The sequence below is a fragment of the Gavia stellata genome, chromosome 21 (genome assembly GCF_030936135.1).
Source record: "Gavia stellata isolate bGavSte3 chromosome 21, bGavSte3.hap2, whole genome shotgun sequence".
Lineage (NCBI taxonomy): Eukaryota > Metazoa > Chordata > Aves > Gaviiformes > Gaviidae > Gavia > Gavia stellata.
The window spans coordinates 12665231-12687841 of record NC_082614.1 but is presented as its reverse complement, the minus strand read 5'-3'; the positions used below and the strand labels follow the sequence as shown (position 1 = coordinate 12687841).

Genomic DNA, 22611 nt, shown 5'->3' with positions numbered 1-22611 from the left:
TCATCCACTAAGTGGGTCACCTTGTCATAGAAGGAGATCAGGTTGGTCAAGCAGGACCTGCCTTTCATAAACCCTTGCTGACTGGGCCTGATCACCTGGTTGCCCTGTACGTGCCGTGTGATGGCACTCAAGAAGATCTGTTCCATAACCTTCCCTGGCACCAAGGTCAGACTGACAGGCCTGTAGTTCCCCAGATCCTCCTTCCAGCCCTTCTTGTAGATGGGCGTCACATTTGCTAACCTCCAGTCAACTGGGACCTCCCCGTTTAGCCAGGACTGCTGATAAATGATTGAAAGTGGCTCGGTGAGCACTTCTGCCAGCTCCCTCAGTACCCTTGGGTGGATCCTATCTATCTGGCCCCATAGACTTGTATGTGTCTAAGTAGCAGGTCACTAACCATTTCCCCTTGGATTATGGGGGCTTCATTCTGCTCACTGTCTTCCAGCTCACGGGGCTGGGTACCTGGAGAACAGCTGGTCTTACTATTAAAGACTGAGGCAAAGAAGGCATTAAGTACGTTTTCGTCATCCTTTGACACTATGTTTCCCCCCAAATCCAATAAAGGATGGAGATTCTCCTTAGCCCTCCTTTTGTTGCTAATGTATTTATAGAAACATTTTTATTAGATGTCTTAGCAGATTGTTTTCCTCCACGTGGTGTTTCTTCTCCTGCTTCCATTTCATCTTCTTCAGGCTTTCATTCCTCCAACTCTGCTCCTTTGCAGGATTTCATCACTAGGCTCTATGAATTATATTTTCTCATTGTTAGGGGTGATGCTTCCTTTGCAAACGAAAAAAGCGAATCCTTCCATGAAGAAGGATTTGATTTTGATACTTTTTTCTTCAATTAAAAAAATGGTTCCTTCAGGCTCCACAACCTCAGGTAGCTTAACTAAGCTAACTAATATGCTGTTTTTAATTTAATAAGCCAGCTCTAAATACATAATCAGACTTTTTTTCATTTAAATGGGCAGTTTATCTATCTCTCTTGGAGGGCCTGATAATGAGAAAGTAAGAATGCCCCAAGCAAGGTTGGCACTAAATCCTGTACAGATCAGAAGATACATCCCTCCAGTTTTCAAGCTCTTTGTGGTTCAAGTTACCTGTTACCACAGTGGCATCAGTGCTATGCACCCTTGGAAGCCTTACCACTAGACTTTAGTACTAAGCAAGCCCTAGCTGTCCACCAGTGATTCTGAAAATGATTAGGTCTGAGCAAGTGAATTAATCTTTGACCAGTAATGTCATTATTAGGTCTTCTACTCTGCCCTGTGGATGGAAATGGAAGCAGCTACAGTCAGACCTTACTCTGAGTAATTATTCAAATACAACTCATTAGCGTTAGTAGGAAACCATGCTGTATATGTTTGTTATCCCAGAGTTGCATTGAACAGGCAGAGTCCATTTCCAGCTGAGCTGTTTGGGGACAGCCATGAGCATGAGTCTGGAGCCTGTCTGGGACTCGTGCTTCTCAACCTGAAGACAGATGCTGCGAGCACTGCTGGTTGTCACCCACAGCAGGGAGGGCAAGAACTACACAGAGACACTCTCCCTCCTTTCTTCCTAGTATAGCGCTTAGTCCAAATGAACAAAGCAATACAAGACTCATTTTGGATCAGAGAGAGATCACCTACCCTCCAGGTGAGGTGTTAATCCAGCCCTGCATTCACTTTTTGGCAACAGACTTCACGATACCCTTACAGCCTTAAACACCACGAGGTGCAAGTACAGATAATCTCCAAATGCTTTACTTGCACCATAAAACAAGGCACCGGTCTTATTCCCATTCTGCAGTTGGACCCAGAGGCATGGTGGACTTGAGCCAAGAGGGGTCTGGTTCTCTGGAACGTCCTGCCACTGCCTCCCAAACAGGCAGCCCCTTTGGCCTCTGCTAGCACTGGGCAAAGCTTTAGTTCTTCGTTTTTGATGCCTTATTTAAATCCCACCACAGTCCCTCCACACGCCAGTTCGGTGTGAGAACAGGCCCATTGGGGTTGCAGAGCGTTGCCTGCAAGCGGGCAGAAGGGCCATGTAAAAATCAAATCCACATGACTGTATTTACAGGCAACCAAAGAGGGGCTGCTCTTCCAAGAAAAACTTTTCCATGTAAAAGAATTCTTAATCTCCCCTTTGACTGTCATTGTTGAAATGATGGCTTCGCGGGCTTGAAATTTAAGACTCTATCGGCGTCTTTTCTGTTAGCTGTGATTTATGAATGGTTTCGCTGTTGATTATCCTCCAAGATTACAGCACAGCAGCCCTGACAGACAAGCAGAGGAAATTTCACAGGATAATGGGCAGGTCCTTCGCCAGGGAAGTGAGGCAGGGAGATATGTTTTGACTCAAGTATGTAACAATATCAGCAAATGCTGACTGGCCTCCACAGGTAATAGAATACTCTGCATGTAGCGCCCTACTCAAAGGCAAGCAGTGTCAGCAGAAGTCTTTATGATGATTTCTCTGTACTTCAGATCCTTTGCTCATTCTGTAATACAGCATTCATTTTTTTGCCTTGGTTGTGGCACAAACTGTACAAACTGCAGTCAAATATGAGAAGGCAACATTTGCATATAACCCTATGCATGTTCTTCAAAGATAATCCTTCTTTACTGCAGTTGCAAAGTCTACTGTCTTGTCTGGAGATGCACTGTCTTTAGGTCAAGCCCAAGATATTAAAAGGAAATTTGCTTCCTTTGATTTATTGCCAAGAACAGGCATTCCTGACCCCAGAAATTGTGGCTTTAATTCCCATTTCCTGCTAGACAGTTTGTTCTAATTCACTGCTAGGAAGGACTGTTTATCTGGTGAGGGTAACAGGGCCAGGGCAGGTGGAGCCATGACTTGAGAGAGCTGCATAGCATTCCGGTTGCTCCCACAGTGCAGGAATGACACAGTACTAACAGGAGACAGGAACAAGCTACAAGCCCTTGTAGTGACTTGGCAAAGCCATACCTGAGGATGCTGCAAGGAGACCAGGTATCTCCTGAGAGAAACTTTCAGAAGCAACTGCCTATGTTAGTTTGTTTCCTTCAGGGCTGTGGTCCTTGCTGGACCAGACAGCTGAGACTCAGAGTCCAGGTCGAAAAAATCTCTGATGTGGGGGCTGCCTAAAAATAAATGAGCAGACCTCTCAGGAGGTGATTTAATCTCTTGATAAATGGCCTCTGCTTTTCAGGCGGAAAGGTTCCTTTGATTTGAACTCTGCCATGCTGCCCTGCAAAATGAATCATTATTGGCATGTGGTTTCTAGGTCCAGCACTGTGGTTGTGCTTCCTGCTCTCTGTATCATCACCTGGACCTGTGCCGTGAGCAGTGGTATGCCACCCTTGTGCTTTGGATCATTTTGGGCTGAGGTGAACAGCTCCACGAGGTGCCAGGCAAGGGTGATCTGGGCCTGACATACCTGGATCCTGCTCTGTGGTCATATTCCCCTCAGTGATGCTGCTGCTTTGGTGCCTTTCAACACTTACTGTCAGGAACACACTGCAGAGAGGAAAGGCTGCACCTCTTTGGAGGGAACCAAAGAGCATAGTTACATCCAACTGTGGCCCAAGCCATTCTTACTGGGATTAGTTATGCTGTGGGTGTTCTGAAGGATCGGGTTTGACAGTGAACCAGAATGGACATTCCTAGCATTCTTCCCTTTTTGCCACCCAGCCTGTTTCAGAAAAAGTCCTGATGTAGGTGTTTGTATCCTGTCTCTTTCTTCCCTCACCATATTTGTCTTTCAAGCCTGGCAGCAGTGGAAGGAAACTTAGCACGTGATGCTGACATTCTGCCGTGTCTGTGGGACGGTAGATTCCTAAAGTACTCAAATCTAGCTAAGAGAATAGCTAGGAAAACAGGACACAGAGGACTCATCAAAGCATGGAGAGGCTTGAATCCCAGTGGATTCAAGGAGGGATACCAGCTTGTATCAAGAAGCAGGGCTGCTCACGCCAGGAAGGCTGTCTGGGTTCCTGCCCACACAGTCCCCCTCTCATGACTTCCCACCTGTGCTGCATCACTTTGTGCTGGTGATCCAACCATTCATGATATATCTTACTAGCGGAACATTCATGGCCATAAAGGGATGCTGGATGTTGTAGCCCAGTTGTGCTGGATACAGGAGCCTGGCCGGAACCTGGACATAGGGAAAGAGGACAAAGAAAAGGTCAGGGTTGTAGAAAGGCTGCAAGGGGATCCCAGGAGTATCACCAGTGAGAGGAGTGCCAGACGTGATTCCCATGGTACTTGGCAAGGCAGGCAGTAGCAAAGAGGAAAAGACACCCAAGCATGTGGATGAAGTCACAGCACTTAACTGAAGGATCTCTGAAGACCACATAGCCCTCAGCAGATTTTGGTTTGTAAAGCCTCACCTGGAAACCTCAGACACAACTGAATGGAGCTCAGTGAGCCAGGGCTCAGATCACATTGCATCCCTGATGCTCTGCTCATTACCTGAGAAGAGCTGTCAATGCCACGTGTGGTATCACCAGCCTGGCACACAGCAGGTCTCTGGTCCAGAGCAGCACTGAGCCCCTGCAGCTCCCAGCAAACCACAGGGGTTTCTTCACATGTGTTTCTTTACCCGTTTCAGGATTGGGCCTGGGGAATGTGTTTTATAACAAAATAGACCAATGAAAAAAAAGTTGGAGAAGCTCTGAGAAATGTATGCTCCATAAAGCCCTCTTTAATCGATGTCAGAATTATACCTCTGCCTGAGTGAATCTTAACAGATATGGTCCTGCTAGAACTTTCCCCAGTTTTCTGCTACTTGACTCCCCACTCCTTATTTATTGTTGTTTTACATTCTAATTCCCAGCTAAGCAGGGTTATTCCTTCAGAGTTAGTGCCAGTAGTGGAGGCCACTGTCCCACAGCCTATGCCTTCACACACTGCTGCCCTTGTACCACTGTGTTTGCACCTGTTTTTCTACACTCAGCTGCTTCAGAAAACTTCCCTCCAGACTTTTCCTTCCTCCTTGTCCCACCATACATAAGGGCCCAGTTTCCCCGTTCCCAAGCCAAGACACAGGAATGTACCAGTCGCTGGTGATTCCTTCCAGCAAATTAAGACTTGCTGAACTAAGGAAGGTTTCAGTAGAGCAACATGGCCTCGACTGAAAATCCCCCACATGTTGGGTTTTTTCCTTTGGTAGGGCACCATGCAATATTTACGTCGTCTTTCACAGGTCTATTGCTACTACCCCATATATACATTTGTGCCTGCATACTGTATCCTTCACTGAGTTTCCATTCAGGCAAATTTTCACTGGCCAAGAGCCGGATACTGTGGCTCCAGGAGGACTTCTGACTAAAGAACAAGTCATCTCCATCACAGCCGTCAGGACAGAAGCATTTCTTACGACCTGCCCACCCTGTGCTTTACACAAAAGATCTCTACCTTGGGTGAGCGACCGACTGCTAACTTGAAAGAGAATGATAATAGTAATAATAATAATGATAATAACAACAACAACAACATTACTACCATAATATGTGTACACACATGCCCTGCAGAACAACAATAATAACAATACCGCCATAATATGTGGTAGAACCCAGCAGCAGTTTTGCCAGTCATAAGTGAGGTCAATACCCCTACAAATGCTTGGGGATGCTCAACAGTGCCTAGCGTTTCAACTGTTTAGCGCTCAGCAAACCCTAAACCACGGACACTCACTTCTGTGCTGAACACATGTATTGTACTGAATTTACCTTTAAAAATGTATGTTTTTTAGCTGCAGGAACAATTGGATTGTAGTTTCTCAAAACAAGAATCAGAAGAAACACAGTCTCCCCCAACTGCTCCCCAAGCTAAAATATACCTCTCTAGGAGTAAAGGATAGTACACTCACCCATGTCCAGTGTCCCTTTGTCCTACTCCTTTTTTTTCCTTGGAGGAAAGCAGCTCTGAAGACACTCCTTCCCCTTGCACATATGGTCTCGCCAGTTCAGGAGAGGGGCAGGGGAACAGGGCTGCAGGGGAACTGCTGGGCTGAATGCCTGTAGTTCACAGTGTTAACTGGCTGGAGAATCCTATTACGTGATAGGTAGCAAGTCAGGGCCTAATTTATGGAAATTTTGACCTTTGGTCCCCTTTGACATTTTCAGATCAGCTGTAGCCTGTGTAAGACATTAGAGCCCTTACAGTAACGGGCTCTAAATCAGGCTGTGCGGCTGCTGGAGCCGACGAGCGGGTCAGAGGTAAGAATTCACTGAGGTTCGTGTGTGGGCTGCTCGGTGCCTGTTTGACATTTATAAATCAGTGACATTCCTCTGCACAGCTCAGTGCATACAGATAGCTTCAGTCACTCTGAGAAGGGCCCCTCATTTCAGTCAAGGGTGGATTTGGGCATCCTTGGCGTTTCCTTTTGACTTGAGCAAGAATATGTCTAAACAAATACAGCTTTATTAGCTGGCGAGTTCACCTACGACCATACAATGTGACCTGCTCCCTCAGGAGGATGGAGTGCGGGGCCTTTTAGGATCAAGCCTACCTCCAGGGACTTTGTGCCATCTTCAGGGCTTGGGTGTGAAAGCCTTCATCGCTAGGTGCAATACCAGTCCCCCTCACATTTTCATCAGCCGCCACAACAAACATCGTGTTTGTCGGTTTTGTAGCACAAACCGCTGCAGTCCCATTCTGCTGGGTGCTGGGCCAACAACTCAGGTCAAGAGAAGGAGGCCAGATGGATTTCAACAGTTTCCCGAGGAAACCTATTTGCCGCGAATAAAGCTCCACCGGGCTGAGTGGAGTGGGCCTGCCCCAGATTTCTCAGAGTCTAGACTCTATGTAGAGAGAAAACATGATGAGAAAAACATAACCACGGCTGTGAACAAGGTAACGTTAACATCAGCCAGTTATTGTGCAATAAATGTCCATATCGGCTTCAGCAAGCCTGACCTGTTTAACCGCTGCTTGTTTCTCCAAACCCCAAGGGTTGATATGGACTCTCCGTTCCCCTCACTGCTGGCAGTGCCTCTAGCATGTGCTGCTCCTCCCGGCTAGCGGCTGTGCTGGGATTTGGGATGCCCTCCCGTTGCATTTACGGCGGCCTCAAAGACACAATGTTCAGGATGGAGAGGCCAGCTCCTCGGTGGCTGTAGAGCAGCAGCTGTGGAGCCAGTCGAAGAAAGAGATTGTGTTTTGGGCTACGCTAAGTGAGAGGCGCAAGGACCGCCATGAGGGTATGGCCGGCACAGGGGCTATGGCGGGCTTGTACACCCTGGTAGCCAACACCACCATGGTCACCTGCTGCCTTGGTGAAGCCACTCTTGGCCACCTCAAAGCGAAGAGGGACGATGGCTCTTGAGAAGAGCTCTTCCCTCATGCCCACACGCCTTGCCACTGAGGGGAAAAGCTGCTTTGGGGGGCATGGGGGTGAAAGAGGGGCGAAAATCAGGACTGAGGGAAAAATCAGACAGAACTGAGGAAAAAATCGGACAGAACTGAGGAAAAAATCAGGCAGAAGTGAGGGAAAGCAGCGGAGGGAAATTGCAGCTCTGTGACGGCGGGTGGCTGGCTGGGTCGGGAGGCCCCTCTCCCGAAGGCCGGGGGCTACCGCCGTGTGCGCGGGTTGCCTCAGGTCTCCTCGGGGGGCGACGCCCGGGGTGGAGAAGGCGGGCGGGCGGCGCCAAACGCGCTCACTGCCTGGGAAGCGCCTGAAAATGTGCGGCCGGGGCAGAGCTGGGGGACCGGGGGAAGGGGAGGGCGCTCCCCGGCTCCCCTCCCACCCTCTCCGGATAAATGGGCCGCCGGGAGGCGACGGGCGGGCGGGCGGACGGCGGCAGCCTGCGGAGGAGCGCGGCCCGCTCGCCGCCCTTCCCCGGCGCGCCCAGCGCTCCCTGCTGGCGGGGCCGCCCCGGGCTCCGCTGCACGTAAACGGCCGCATCCCCCGCGGGGCCGGGGCGGGGGGATCGCGCCTTTCTTCCCTTCCCCGGGGGCCGCCTGACGGGCGGGGGGCGGGCGGGCGGGCAGGGCGCCGGGGCCGGGTGGAGGGAAGGCGGCCGGGATAGCCCGGTCCGGCTGATGCTGGCTCTCCCCCCCGCAGCAGGCTCAGGCCGTGCTCCGGCAGGCTGGTGGCGGCGATCGGGACTCAGAGGGGGCCCCCGGGCTCCTTTCCCCTTCCCTCCCTCCGTGGCGGGCGGCGCTGGAGGATTTTCTCCCGCTGCGGCCCCCTCGCTGCCCCCCAGACATGGTAGGTCACCTACAGCTGCAAGGGATGGACGAGAGCCTGAAGGAGAAGAGCCGGGAAGGCTTGCTGGACAGCCCGGACTCGGGGCTGCCCCCCAGCCCCAGCCCCCCTTTCTACTCCCTCTCGCCTGGCGAGGGCCGAGCTGGGGGCAGCAGTGGCGTGGACCCCCCGGCCCCGGGGCACCGGCGGGAGGCCAAGGACGGCAAAGTGGTAAGAGCCAAACCCTGGGTGCTGGGCTCCGTCCTCTCCGGGCCCCGGGGGGGAGAACGCTGGCCGAGCCCCGGAGCGGGGGGCAGCGAGGAAAGGGCCTGCGCCCACTGACTGGGGCGCCCCCGGGCTGTGTCCCCCCTCGGTGCCCGGCCGGCCCCACTGGTGGACGGGGGCTCTCCCGGGCTGCTTGTGCCCCATCGTGGCTGCAGTCCGGCGTTGGCACCGCTGCTGGTGTGCCCAGGCAGGGCGCTGGCCCGATGCTGGCCGGGGGCTTTCTGATACGCTCGCAGAAGTGTTGGCAGTTTGGCTGGGTAAACTCTTAAGAACGGTGTGCAAGGGAAACCCAGGTCTGAAACAGGTTCCCCTGCCTACCTGAAGAACAGAAAGGTGCAAGAGCTTCTCAGTGACACTGTCCTGCCTGGTAGATAAAGGTTGGAGCTGCATCCATCTGGACAGAGGCCCGGGAGTCCGGCTCCCAGCTGTCCCTACGCTCCGGCATCCCGCATTTGTTTTGTCAGGAGCGTGGAGCCACGTTTGCTGGAGCCCTGGCTGAAAGAGACACAAAACAGTCCATTAACTCGGGGCAGGGTCTGTCCAGGGAACCGGTGTGGAGACACGGTCTGGGGAGGTTGTGTGCCGCTGCCCTTTGGTGGAGGTGGGTTTTGTGGCATGAGGCTGCGCGAAAGGTTTCGGTGCTGCCTGGCCGAGCGGGGCAGGGTTAGTGGTTTGTAAGCTCAGACGGCTGGCAGTAGCACTATAGATTTTGGTTAGCCTGATGCAGTGCCAGTGAAGCGGTTGACTAGAGTAGGATTTGCATAGATTTATTATGACTATTATTCAGCTTTATTTTGTTTATTTCTATCCCTTAGCTATAGCTGTTTTTAAAACACAGAGTTCAGAGCATAAGCAATGGTGCTGGAGGTTTTTTAAAGGATGATGAAAGTTCTTCCCTAGGGATCTTTCAAAATTTTTTTTAACATATATAAAAGACATTTGTAGGTGTATTCAACACAGTTAACTGTCTTCTGTGCAAAATAAAAACTCCGCAGCACAAATCTTTCCATGGGAAAAATTTATCTACCTATGGATTAGTGACAATTCAAAGACTTCTTCCCGGCAGAGGCATTTTGCAATTACTTCTCACACCCTCGTTTACTTTCTCAAGTTCTAAAGCTATTTTAACATAGTATTGAAAACTGCCTCTTACTCCGAAACATGCCAAAACCTTCCCCATGAACAATGACTCCTTCTCACCAGACTGTGGTGAGTAGGGTGTGAGGTGTTGATTATGAAAATCAAATCTCAAACCCACTAACGCTGCGGTTCCAAATGTGGAGCCTTACCTGCAGATGCCTGGGCGTGTGTGCCATCTTGATGGGACTGTTTGTGTACAAAGAGTTACCCACACACCTCTGATTTGGCAGGATGAGGCTGTTGCTATGTATTTGTAAAATAAAATGTGTGAGGAAGATGAATGAAGGCTTGCTGGACCAGAAAACAGCTGGGGTGGAGGTGTCTGCAAAACTTCGTAATGGGGATATGACAGCCTCCATTCCAGTAATATGACAGTTGGCCACCACTCCTCCCAACAAAGCCCTTAGATATCGAAGATGAAAGAGCATAAGAAAAACCTATTCCAGCTCTTGGGCTGTTAGGTCTGAGAGTTTTAGTGCCTGACTCCTACGGAAAAAAGTTATTCCTGTGATGTGTGCAAGGCAAAATTAAGTTTTCTAGTTATTTTTTTATTTTGATCATAAATGAACATTTTACACATTTCAGAGGAACTCACACTGTAGATGTTTCCAAATTTTGTATCACATTGCAACAGCATGGGTAGCCCTGGGCTCCTGCTGTTAGACTATGGGTTTCGTACATCGTGGATATTTCCGTGCCCTTAGTAGATACAGAAGGTTGCAGAGATCCTAACATGAAAACAATGTGACTGTATTGTTTGGAGTGGTGCAGGACTGTGCTCTTTAACTCTGACTGTTTGGTACCCTGCAAAATAATGAAGTAAATAGGAACTTTCACTCTATTTGACTGTACAGAGAGTTTAATTTCTTCTCATTTCCACCCAGCAAATACCGTACTTGCAGCTGTTATTAAGAAAGCAGGAAAAATATGGAGAGCATTGCTTGCTTCATACTTCTAAATTTCAGTGTCTAATTAGCTTTAATCTTGCCATTTAACAAGGACTTGCAGATCTATGAGCAATTACACAATCCATGAATGTGCTTCTGTTTAACTCTACTACTCTGCTGTTCATCAGAGCATGCAGAATTGGCAAATCAATATTGCAGCTATTTGCACAGCAAGGCATGCTTTTTTTAATAGCCTATTATATTAGTGTTTGTTTTGCTTATAAACGTGACAGAGCCAGGAATGCAGCCTGCACTCTTTGTGTTGTAATACTATAAACCCATATATAAGCTCAGTCACTAATGGGCAAAATTCTAGTATGTACGGTTACAATAAATTGCTGTCAGGTGAAGAAAACAACATTCCAGAACTGTGGGAAGTATTTCATACTATTCCTTGCTCCAGACCTATCAAAACCACCAGTCTGAACCCAGTTGCGTTCTTTTGCAGTCATTATTTTGCTCCAACTTCACAAATATGTTGAAGAATTTTTCTGCTCTAGGACAGCTCTTCCCATACAGACTAAAATGAGATTGCATGCCCTTATCAGAGACTTTCTTGTGTGTAAAATCCATGCTCTCCCTGCTTTGTGTTATTAACTGTGACTCTGAAAAAGTAAACTCTCTTCTCTTTAATAAGCATGACTGTTTCAAAGACAATGCACCATTTATTCACATTTAACCAGCCAATTTGGCTACAGCTTTGGGATCCAAGAAAATATGAAAGGCAATTTAGGGCCAGAGTCATAAATACCACAAGTTCAACACCATTTAGGGACTTTTTTTTTTTTTTTTTCATTTTTCTTGCAGTACAGGAGAAATTGACTTTTTATTCTTCAAATAAAGTCCATGTAGGGAATTTGTCAATTGTTTTGTGCTTAAGTGCAACTATGCTAATGAAAATAGAAGGTGACTTTTACCTAGTTCTGCCTTTTAAATCTGAAACGTGATTAAATTGACTCTTAGAACTTGGGTTACTGAATTCCCTAGACATTGTGTGTAATGCTGGGCCAAAAGGAACATAAATACAATGAAATAAATCTCTTAATAATGTGCACAAAGAGGCAGTTGCTGGAAGGAATAGAGAATGAAATGACATCAAGGTAGCCAGATCTGCTGAGAGTTTTCCCTGTTGTTGTTGCCCTGGGATATAGTTTTAGGCTAGAAGAACTGCTTTTGGGCTGTGCTGAAATAAGTGCTTTGCATTCAATAGCATAACTCCTCATGGATGTCAGGGGAGATGAGGATCACATTCATCTGCAGAGCTATCTGTCATGCCTTCTTGAAGCGGCAGACTTCTTGTCCTTTCCCAACACTGTTGCCGCTGCAACAAGTTTGTTTTTATCTGAAAGGCTTAAGTATTTGTGCATTCAACCTGCCTCACTGAGCACTGACTTCCGTAGGACTATATCCCAGTAGATCAGCTGTCAGATGAATGCCCCCATGTAGGGAATTTCGACTTACGTTCAGGAGCTGCGTTGGATGACGCTGTGGTGCCAGAATCAGTGTCGTGTGGTGGGAGGAGATTCCAGCTTCACCTCAAGTGCGGAGGAGGAGGATACTGTGCCCCTTGGCATAGCCTTCACAGGCATGGTCCCAACAGCGGGGTCCAGGTCAGCATGTGTGCCAACTCTGTTGGATTTATGGCTGATACTAAAAAAAACAAAACAAAACAAAACAAAAGCAAAACACCTCTTCCTGACACACTGCATTTTGAAGAGCCCTTGGGCCACAGAGCCAACATCTCATCCTACACTGAAAGCGTTCCAGGAAGGGGGACTGTCTTGGGGGGACTGGGTGGGGAACATGGTCATCAAAGGGTTTCCAGGCAATATGTAACTGCCAGACCTGCCAACACCTACAGTGAAAGCACATGTGAGAGGAAGGCCCAGCACCCCCAACCTGAGCCATCTTGCAGCCCGCACATGAGGCAGGTGACATGACTCTCCAAGCCCACGTACTGTTGCAGCAGCTCTGGGGAAAGCCCCAGGCTTGTGCGGGGAGCGAGGCACCCGTCTGGCACAGCAGCAGGGCTTGCTTCAGGGGTTGGCATTTGCAGCCCGGCATCCTGACCCACTTCTGAACTGCTCCCACTGGGTGGAATCCTGCAGGAATTCTCCTGGCAGGGGTTGGTGGTGGTTTCAGTTTCACGCCTGTGTCCACTGCCTGGCAAAGGCTAACCCAACCTGGCTGTCACCTGTCCCTCAGCCCCGTCCAGTTCTGAACCTGCACCCACTCCTCCTCCTCCCTGGTTCAACCCCAGCGGCGAAGGAGCGGGAATGGCTCTGGGCCTCAACCTGCAAACCGTAACAGACATCCCTTCTGGGCAGATCAGGGAAACAGTCACAGCGGTCTCATCATCTACTCTGAAAAATATGGTTGTATCCAGGGTGGTGTCTTCTAGCTGTTTAATTTCCATTGCGTCCCTGCGTAAGGCTGTGGACAATAAGCAAAGCAGCACACATTTCCCACTTGAAATAGAAGAGGGAGCTAGGCAGGAAGGATGTAATTCTTTGAAATAATAAAGCCTTGCTTTTTACCTGAGGTCCACATTTACTGTTATCACCTCCACATAAAATCTCATCCGGCTGTAGTATAAATTACTCGTAATGTGCAATACGTGAAGATATTGGGAAAATAAATGGTCTGTTAAACAAATATTCTTATCAGCTAGAGCGGAGAATGTAGATGTGTGTCAAATAACTCAGCCAGATCTTTCATTATAGCTGTAAATAACAGCTGAGTAAAGTGACATTTTCATGGACCTGACATGTTACCATAGTGGGAAAACGTGGTGAGAGATTTGCTTATGCCCTAGCTAAGTTAGGAGCTGGGAATTTGGGAAGCTGTATGCTTTTGTAGCTCTGACGCTTGGAAAACTGTTTCCCCTTACAGTCCCTAGAGACCTAATGCCACATCTTAGTGCCTTCCATATAATGACCATAGCAAAAGGAGTCAGTCAGTTCTGGTCCTTCTTGCTCTCTGGGGAAAAGGTTGTTGGAGGTGGGGGGTATTTATTTCAAGTCACGTTAATTTCCTTTCCTTTTTGTTGCTTTGCTGCCTGGAACTTGGAAGCTATGGGAACAGTCAGTATATTTCAGGCCAGTTTCATGGCACTTTTTCCCCCTCATCTTTGTTTACTATTTGATAACTGCTTCCATTCTTGTAAGTTACCAAAAACGAAATATATCTTACCAGAGCCCACTGTCTCTAAATAATTATTAGGGGTAAAATAGCATTATTCTGCCCACTATTTTATTTTTGCTGTTGTTCAGAACTCTGAGGTCTAAATACTCCCAGGAACCTGTCCCTGAGATGGCACTTGTGGCAGATAGATAGAAAACAATGACGTGGAGCTGAAGGACGTGCATCTGTCCTAAAGCAAGAGCCCCCCATAATACGTATGCCGCCATAAAGGAAGTGCTGTTGGTTAGCTGTAGATTGAATTCCGTTCAGCAAGAGATTTTATCTGTGTTTATCTATGTGCTACTTGAAAAAAGCAGAGTTTAGCTGCCCAGGCCGTTACATGCCTGAAAGGCATCGGAGTTAAGACGGAGGGAAAAATGCAGCCAAACAAGAAATCACTTCAACTTTTTAATAATACTGTAACCCTTTGCTGGTTGAAAAAACGACGTACTGAAAAGGAAATAAAAATGATAGTATATTTACTGCTTAATTTTCACCTTGGCTCTGTTTTGGGGGCATAACGTGTACATGTGGGTCTCACTTTTTGATCTCTCCAGTATCTTCCCTTTCACCTCCTCAACCTTCCTGGATTAGCAGACTCCTCCTTTCATAAAGATTACAGGGTTGTGGTGGCTTTCGCAGAGCTGCATCTGATAAGTTAGCAGCACAGTTCCAGTTACTGGGGACAGATTAATCAGGTCCCAGCTGTAGCCTTCCAGCACAGCAACCGTAGGGTTTGTTCTTTGGATAGACAGACCTCGACTGTGGATCGCTTGTGGACAGTCTGGTCTAAGCATGTGGGTTTCTCCTCTTCACCATCAGTGACCCCCAGTAGTGCACAACAAGCTCTGCTCCCCGCCAGCCCATCTGTGGTGCAGGGTTATAAAGAAACTCACCTTATTTGTGAGGTGTCCAGAGATCGCTGAGTGATTGTTAGAAATGAGCCAAAGATTATAATTTTCTCAAAGGAGCTCAGCCGTCCAGTGTTCCTCTTCTTTCAACTATTCCTGTGCAGAAGGAAAAAGAATTAGGTCAGTATTTTTTTTGACAGGCAGAACATTTCTGTTTTGTTTTTACCTTAAAACAGATTGGAAGGAGCTGGAGTCAAACTCTTGCCAAAAAGCCAGCTTTTGACACGTGCCAAGCATATAACATTTCAGCCCCAAAGACAAATCTTTTGGAAAGCTCGTCTCCCCTGTTCCTTGCTTCCCCACTCCAGGTGAGATTCAGGAGCAGCTATTTCAGAACATCACTGGAGGTGAAACAAAATGTCATCTGAAGTGCCTTTCAGTTGCTGCTATGCAAAACCTGTGCTTACTGTTTAGTGACCCTTTCACTCTGTGCAAGCAATTCAGTTGCTTGTTTGGTGAGCACACTGCAGGGTCTTAAAGACGATCTCTATTTTTAGACCATGCTTTGTAAGTTATTTACGTCTTCCATGTGCAGACCTCCAGGTGACTTCAAGGTTTCTGACCTGCAGCAGCTCACGGTACTACTCATGGTAGATAAGTGTGAATCTGTAATGGTCTCTGATGGGTGGTAGAAGTTGCTGGCTTTGGCTTGCCAAAGCCAATTGTTCCAGCTTTCTAAATTAATCAAGCCAAGCCTGCAGGTCTGAAGTTGATGCTCGTTTACAGCATATGAAATGCATTATGAAATGCCTTTTGTCACCCATCCCTGCCCACAGCAAGGTAAACTATAACTCACAATGGAACTAGTCTCATCACCACTCCATGCAGAACTAACCTGGAGAAGACTTAATTCTGCTCTCAGCAAATTCAGCGGCAACTTTTTGACTCTGATTTATTTCAGTCATGCATGACACAGCCTCCGTTTCTCCATGCACACTGGTATTGTTTCTGCAGCATGTTCTTGTTTCCTGTTCCCTGCTGTGGGACTTGTGATTTCAACAGGCAGCGTTTGCCTCTGTGCCCACGCTCTGACCGAGCAGCAACCCTGGCGCTCGGAGGGCTGTGAAGCCTGTTCCCGTACAAATGCTGGGGGCCAGATGCCCCAGCAACATTCCTGCTAAGCCACAGGAAGGACCTCTCCTCCTGCATCCTCGTCTCTAGGGATGTTTAGAGTATACTTAGTGTCAGCATATGTTGGCACAAAGTGTGAAGGTTTGTTTGCCTGGAAGCACTGAAATGGCTTCTTTAAAATTGCTTCTTTAAAACTGCACTTTACAGGTGCTCTTTGCAGAACTGTTAAGAGATCTGGATTTCTCCTATGTTAATCTAGCAAAGAAGCTCAAGGTTACCATCCATCCGAGTTAGTTTGTTATTTGGCATTCTAGCAAGCTAGACTGGATCTGAAAAGCAGCTTAATTCAGAACTGTTCCATTTTACCCAATCTTCATTTGTCCCTGGCCAGTAGAAGTAAAGAAGATCCTCCCATAGGCTAAACTCACAGTAAGACAACATTGGGATGCCTGTGCGGCTCAGACCGGTGCCTCCCAACCTTTTTTCTGGTTATCTAGTTTGGTGATCAGTTTTGGCAGCATGGCCTGAAAACACGTGTTGTTTAGAAGCTGGGACAGAAGGGCCTTCCCAATTCTGTCCTTCCTCTCTACTTTTTGGGGGATTAGTACTAGCGTGTGAAACTGTCTTTGGTGGCTGTGACTTATTTTACCTGTTAGGGGAAACAGCAAACCACCAACTTGCTGGTTACACTCAGAGAGAGCTACTGCCCCTCCGCAGCCAAGGTGAGCATCGCAAGGGCTGTTCGTGGAAGAGAGCAGGGTGCGCAGAGCACTCCAGATGCACTTTCTCAGGCTGTTGGATCACACGAAGGAGCGTGGGGCTGGGCATGGACTTGGGTGGATGCCCTCCAAAAAAAATCTGGGTGGTGTTGGAAGAGGTAGTGGTAGTTCAAGGGCCAGGGGCTTTCCCTTCAGAGTCGGTTGCAAACCTGCACCCTGGTCAGCAGCGTTGTTTCCAGGATGGGATATAAAGGCCTAAACCACTTATAAGTCAGCATTGTTTTGTGCTGAGAGTCTGAAGCTGCTTAAGTTCATGGTAAAAATAGGACATTCAAATATTTTCCAGTAAGAGGTATTCATACCTTTAGGTCTGCTCTTCATGTTACAGGACAAGGTCCACCTTTCTGCCCTGTGCAAATTCAGTGCTTCATCTGGGAAGTTGGAAACACCTTTTGCTGAGCTGAGCTTTTCAAAGGAAGGAGGAGAGATGATAATTTTCTCACCTCATCTGCAAGCAGAGACCAGCTTGGGGCCTTTTGGACAAGACGTCTCCTTAAGTGGGCACAGTGTAAAAAGAGGGCAGGTTCTCAGCTGGAGTTTTGCTAGCGATGTCAGGTATGGCCACGGGAGTATAAAGAGAAAGAGAACAGTCTCCTGAAGGAGGGACACGTATCCCCAGCCCTTCTTCCTTCACCAGTTAAAGCAATCTGCATCTCTTCACAGGTGAACCCCCAAAAGGCCAGCTTGCCTGCTGTTCACAGAGCCCATGAATGCATGTGCATATGGTGTTTGACTCCTGCACCAAAATGAACCTCTCCTCACACGCAAGATGTCTTTAGAAAGAGCTCTGGCCATATGCACACTGTTAAAAGCTGGAGATCTGCACTCCTGTGAACTAAGACTTGTCTGATCTAAACAGTTCACATTTCAGAAGCAAAGAGCTATATTTACGACCAGAAAGGCTGCCCTTGCCCTCCCCTGTCAGGAGTGTTGAAAGCAATCCAGGAATGAACTTTGCCTTTTGGCCAGTGTTTGGTAGTGAGGGTGAACATTTTTTTTCTTTTTTTTCCTCCCATACCTATGCAAATACTGTCCTTTTTTTGACAATGGAACAGAAATATTCAATCAAAAAGAGGGGCTGGCCATTTTACTTTACAGTTTAACACAGTAGTAAAGTGCAGGGATATTTCAGTATGGAAAGAGTAAACAGCTTTTTGGCTTTGGGACACAGAATTGAAGGGATTGGTGAATTCAGATGAAGCAATGACATTTTTTGCCTTAGCCTAAGGCGGAAAGCCCAAGCCACCAGAGAAAACCAGACCTCAACTAGTGTGAGCTGATGCTATTGAGTGGACTCAACAGAGCTTTGCCAGTTAACACCAGCTAAGGGATGACCTGGCGAGCATTTGGGGACCTGAATGGTATACAGGGCAGGGCACAAGCTGCAGTACCTCTTGCCCAGCACTGCCAGTAGGAACTGTGTCACAGCTCCAGCGTTCCATCCTGTACCACCCAACCAGAAGGTGCTGGGGAAGGTGGAAAGGAGTGGGATGGGAAGAGCAAGTCAATACAAGAGCTGTATCCTCAGCTGCCGTCAGTGCATTCTGTGAGTCCTGAGATGATCTTACTGCCCAGGGACTGATGAAAAAAATATGGCTGTGATTCTAGCACATACGGGCTATGCATGGCGGAAAGTGGAAAAACTCCATGAGTCTTCGGCCATCTAGAGACCTTTCAACCCTGCACAGAGGCTGCCAGCCATCTCCTTTAAAGAGATCCTATGTCCCTGCGTGTCTTACATTGCAGCTGACAGAAAAGAGGTGGTAGGGACCAAAACCCACAATGACATTTTTCCAGGAGGACAGTATTAATCTTAATTAGCTGCTGGGCTTGGTCCAGACACCAGGCACAGGATCCCTATATATGGGAACTGATGTATAAGGGCACTCCAGTGTAGAGAAGTGGGATTACTCATTTTTGTGGTGGGCAGAGGAGCCTAGGCTGGCCTGTGACAATTTGTCAGAATAAGTAACTTCAGGGTGTAATGAGTCTTAAAAATCCAGTTTTCAGTGTCATGAATTGGAGCAGCTCCGTTCATTAAAAGAGTCCTGGCTTGAAATTGGTTTCCTGCATTGCAGAGGCCGCAAGGTGCCCCAGTGTCTCACCCCACACTCAGTTGTGCATGCTTAACTAGAACGTCCCTTGGAGCATGACAGCCATTTTTGGCATGGAGACTTCAGCAAGTCTACCACTTCCCCCCGCTGGATCATTGGAAGGGATACATTATTTTCAGCATATATGTATATATATGTGTGTGTGTGTATATATAAATATATATACACATCTCACTCAAGTAGATCTGCATCCTTTAAGTCAGCTGACTTAGGGCCTATCTCTGTGATACATCAGACTTAGAGCACTTCTCCATGCTGGTGCACTTTGAGTCTTTGTCAGACTTGTTAATTCCTAACAGTGAAGGCAACATCAGGGCTAAAGAAAACCCCCAAACAATTGCAATTCCTATGAGAAACAAGAAAGGAAGGGCTAAATTTCAGTGACCAGATACTGCAGCATGGAGTGCTAGAGATCTGGGCAGAGTCACTTACCTGGGGCGATGTGCTGGGCAGAGGGAGGTGGAGAGGGTGGTGGTATTGGTGGGTGGAGGACAGCCCGCTCCGTCGCATCAGCCCTGGGAGCTGAAAGTCAGCCTATAAGTTGATACAGCTGCAGGTGGCAGATCAGAAAGTCAAGGCATCTTAAATGCAAGGCCTGTACAAGACTTGTCTGTGCGAGGACGGGGGTTAATGGTCCCATTCTCTGCCAACCACCGTAAGGCTGTTTTTTGGCAATTTGACCATGGTCCTCCCCTTTGAGCATGGAGAATAGTGCCTTCCTCGGTGTAATGAGCACTCCGCTAACCAGGGACCTTGCTACGAACCTGGAAAAGACAGGGACTACAAGGGGGAGCTGAATAATGCTGAGACCACAAGCAAGGCGAGCTTAGCTTGCACAAAACAAAGTTGGTCCTGATACTGCCACAGTCACCTGTTCTCATTGCCAAAGACCCTGTCGCCCGCAATGTCTCCCACGGGGTGCTGAGGAGACAAGAGTTCAGCAGGGTTGGAGGCACTGGTGTCTCCTGCTAGTGCTAAACGTACTGGGGCTGGCTGCTCAGCTCCCAGCCACAGTACGTTATGAACCGTGCCAGCCTCATCTGTTGTGTCCCAACACTTCTGTGCTCTTCTTCCCTGCAGATGCCTTACCTGCTCCTGAACCCATCTGTGCTGGAGATGAGGCCTCGAATGTACCCTGTGTTTTTTGGAGAAAGCATTGAAGTCAGCCCTGAGCCCGTGCAGGAGATCAGGTACAGACGGGATTGGGTGGGTAGATGAAGATTTTCTGTCTCTTTCCTGGTGCTTTTCCTTCTGAAAAAAAAAAAATTAAAATGTATTGATAAATGGGAGTCATGGTTATTTTGATGGGAAGGGAGAGACAGGTGGGAGAGTAATGCCTGAAGTAAGAAGACACTGACAGCAGCAGAGGCAGAGGGGAGGAGGCAAGAACTGGAGGGAGGTTGTAAGAGAAGAGGGCTTTTCTTCCAAGGCCAGCTCAAATCCAAGGCTATGAGAGAAAACCATTACCATCTGTAGGCTTGATGGCCTCCACTAAGTCACCTGATGGTCGTCATCCTGTTCCCTGCTGACTTGTATCCTCAAAAGAAGCAACACCCTTATAATTAGCACCTGTTTTTGTTAGCTCTTGCAGCAGAGAAACCAACATTAGACCAGCCCACAGAAACAGAATGAGCTCCTCCTCATGAGGAGGTGGTCCCTCAAGCCAGTGATGGAGGTGTTCTGACCTCCTGTGGGGCTTGTACTGTGGCCCCATGATAAACGTTGGTCTCTGCTCTTCTTTTGCTCTTCTGCTGGTGTGGAATGTACTCTGCAAACAGCGTGGAGCAGTTACACACAGCTTGGGGCAGGGACGGTGGGAGGACTGTAAACCCACTTCCCACCCCCTCAACCTATGCAAAAGTCTCTCTGGAAATGTACCCCAGTAAATCTCTGCTTGCTGAGGAACTGCCAGCGGGCATGTTTTTATGGTGATTACATTGGAGTCTTGTTTTATGTGCGCTGAATGACTTGCTTACACCCTAGCTGTGCAAAATACATTACAGCAGCTCAGATTACATGCAGTGCACAATCAGTCAACCCCCCTCCGGGTGGAGGTAATGACAAGCACACACCCAGCTTTTAATCTTTTTTACGTGGAGCTGCACATTCCTTGGCTGCTGATTGCCAGAGGAACATTTGGGGAGTGGGGAAAACAAGTGAAAGTCCTGCTGCTCCCCATGGCCAGGGATTCTAGGAAAAGCCCGTTACATGGCCTCGAGTCCATACATCCCTTCTGGAGGCCTGCAGAAAACAGGCGAGGCAGTGACATCCCACATTTTGTGGGTTCTTCACCTGATGACTGTTAATGTGGCCACTTCCTTTGAGACCGATGGCTTGGATAGTGCACAGCCATAGCCCATAGCATCTCTTTGCTCCACCTGCTATTTGACCATTGCTTGGATTTTCTGTAGGCCCCAACAAGCAACCTCGCCCCTCATCTCCCAGCACCCTGATTTTGGTTTGCTTGGGTGTCTCTTTCTGCTCTGATGGCAGGGCAATATAAAGAAAAAAAGACAAACACACAGCCTTGACAGCTCGACAAGTGTCCGTTACACCATGCTTCTGCCATCTATGAAAACCTTATTTATGGCAGCGTTTTCCTGCCAAGACAGAGCTTGCATGGACAACAGGGCCTGTGAAAGCAGCAGCAGGCATACTGTGATGGGAAGTAGGTTCCCCCTGACCCCAGTGTGACATCCCATGCCCATGGTCCACCAGCAGCATCTATTCAGCCTGGTCACTGGTGCAGTGACACCCCCCAAGCCTCACACTAGTAGTAGAGAGTGTGGTGAGACCTATAGTGAGTCAATGATCAGGGAACCTCTGTTCCACAGGGGCCCACAGCATTTCAAGTTGATGCTGCATGGCTGTGCTTGTTAAAAATGCTTGGGAAAAGGCTGGATCAAGACTTTTCCTGGGATTTTAAGCTTTTCCTGCGCAGTCTCTGGATGAATGTTCATTCCTCAGCCTCTGACCTACCCCAGCTGAGGGATTTCACCACGTCTTGCTGTCTTTTGCTAACAGGGTGTTAGCCTCCAGTGTAGCTCTCAGGATTGAGCTGAAGCCCCAGTGGGGCTCATGGAAGAAATCAGAGGAAGAAACAGGATACTTGGAGCCTGTGCAACAAGGTCCTTTCTGCCCTGGCATGACTAGGCAGGCTTGGTCCTCTGTGGACATGCACTGCAGAAATGCTGAGATGGCTTCACAGCAAGGTGGGGCTCCACCAAGATGCGCCAGCAGGATGGAGTCCTCTTGGCCCTCTAGTTTGCATTATACGGTTTGCATCTGTCCCAGTGCTGTAAGAGGTCATAAAAGTTCCCAGCTCCAAATGGTTAGAGAAGAGTCCTGCCTGTCTTCTCTCCTTTGCTGCCTGGGCTGTGTTTCTGATACCTTGCTGTCCTCTGTAGGTGCAATTCTGAGGTGAAGTACGACTCCGAGAAGCATTATCGGGATGACATCTTCTACGGCCCCATCCCCACCGTCACCACCTACAGTGAGACAGTCATTGCTGCTCCCAATTGCACCTGGCGGAACTACAAGTCCCAGCTGATCTTTGAGCCCCGCCAGAAGCCACTGAGGTTTCAGAGCACGACCATCATTTTTCCTAAGCGTGCCAAGAACATTTACCGGACCACCCTCAACTACAGCTTGGGTTGTGCCAAGCGTTGGTTTGCTTCCAGCGTGCAGCTGGAACTCTGCGAGGAAACCAGCCCTTGCGTCATCTACAGCGAGACCCTCTGATCCGCCCTGCCGCTGGCAACCTTGTGACCTAAAGGAGGCTGTGGCCTTTGCTGGGTCTCTGGCTGGGCCTTCATTGATGGCAACTGAATATTAATGGCTGGAGAACACGTCGTCTTGCGTGAGGCTGAACTGGCTGGGAGGAGGCTTGCAGGGCATGGGATGGTTTTGATCAGTGAAAGGCTGGCTTGTATTTTGCGACGTTCCTGACATTCATGATCTGGATTTTATTTTTGTTTTTTTCCAAGCATATCTATTTTTGACTTGTGTTTAGATGAAATCAAGA

The 22611-nt window shown here is 48.3% G+C and overlaps 1 protein-coding gene across 2 annotated transcripts; it reads left to right on the top strand.

The window, feature by feature from the left end:
* The first annotated feature begins 8056 nt into the window (after positions 1–8056).
* RFLNA (refilin A) lies at positions 8057–22328 on the top strand. Of its 2 annotated transcripts, none has more exons than XM_059827871.1 (3): positions 8057–8388; positions 19668–19777; positions 21995–22328. In XM_059827871.1, the coding sequence occupies exons 1-3, from the start codon at positions 8179–8181 to the stop codon at positions 22326–22328; spliced, it is 654 nt and encodes a 217-aa protein (XP_059683854.1). In that variant the 5' UTR covers positions 8057–8178. The 2 variants fall into 2 exon arrangements, with proteins under 2 accessions (XP_059683854.1, XP_059683853.1); XM_059827870.1 differs by having other exon boundaries at positions 8179–8370.
* The last annotated feature ends 283 nt before the right edge of the window (positions 22329–22611 follow it).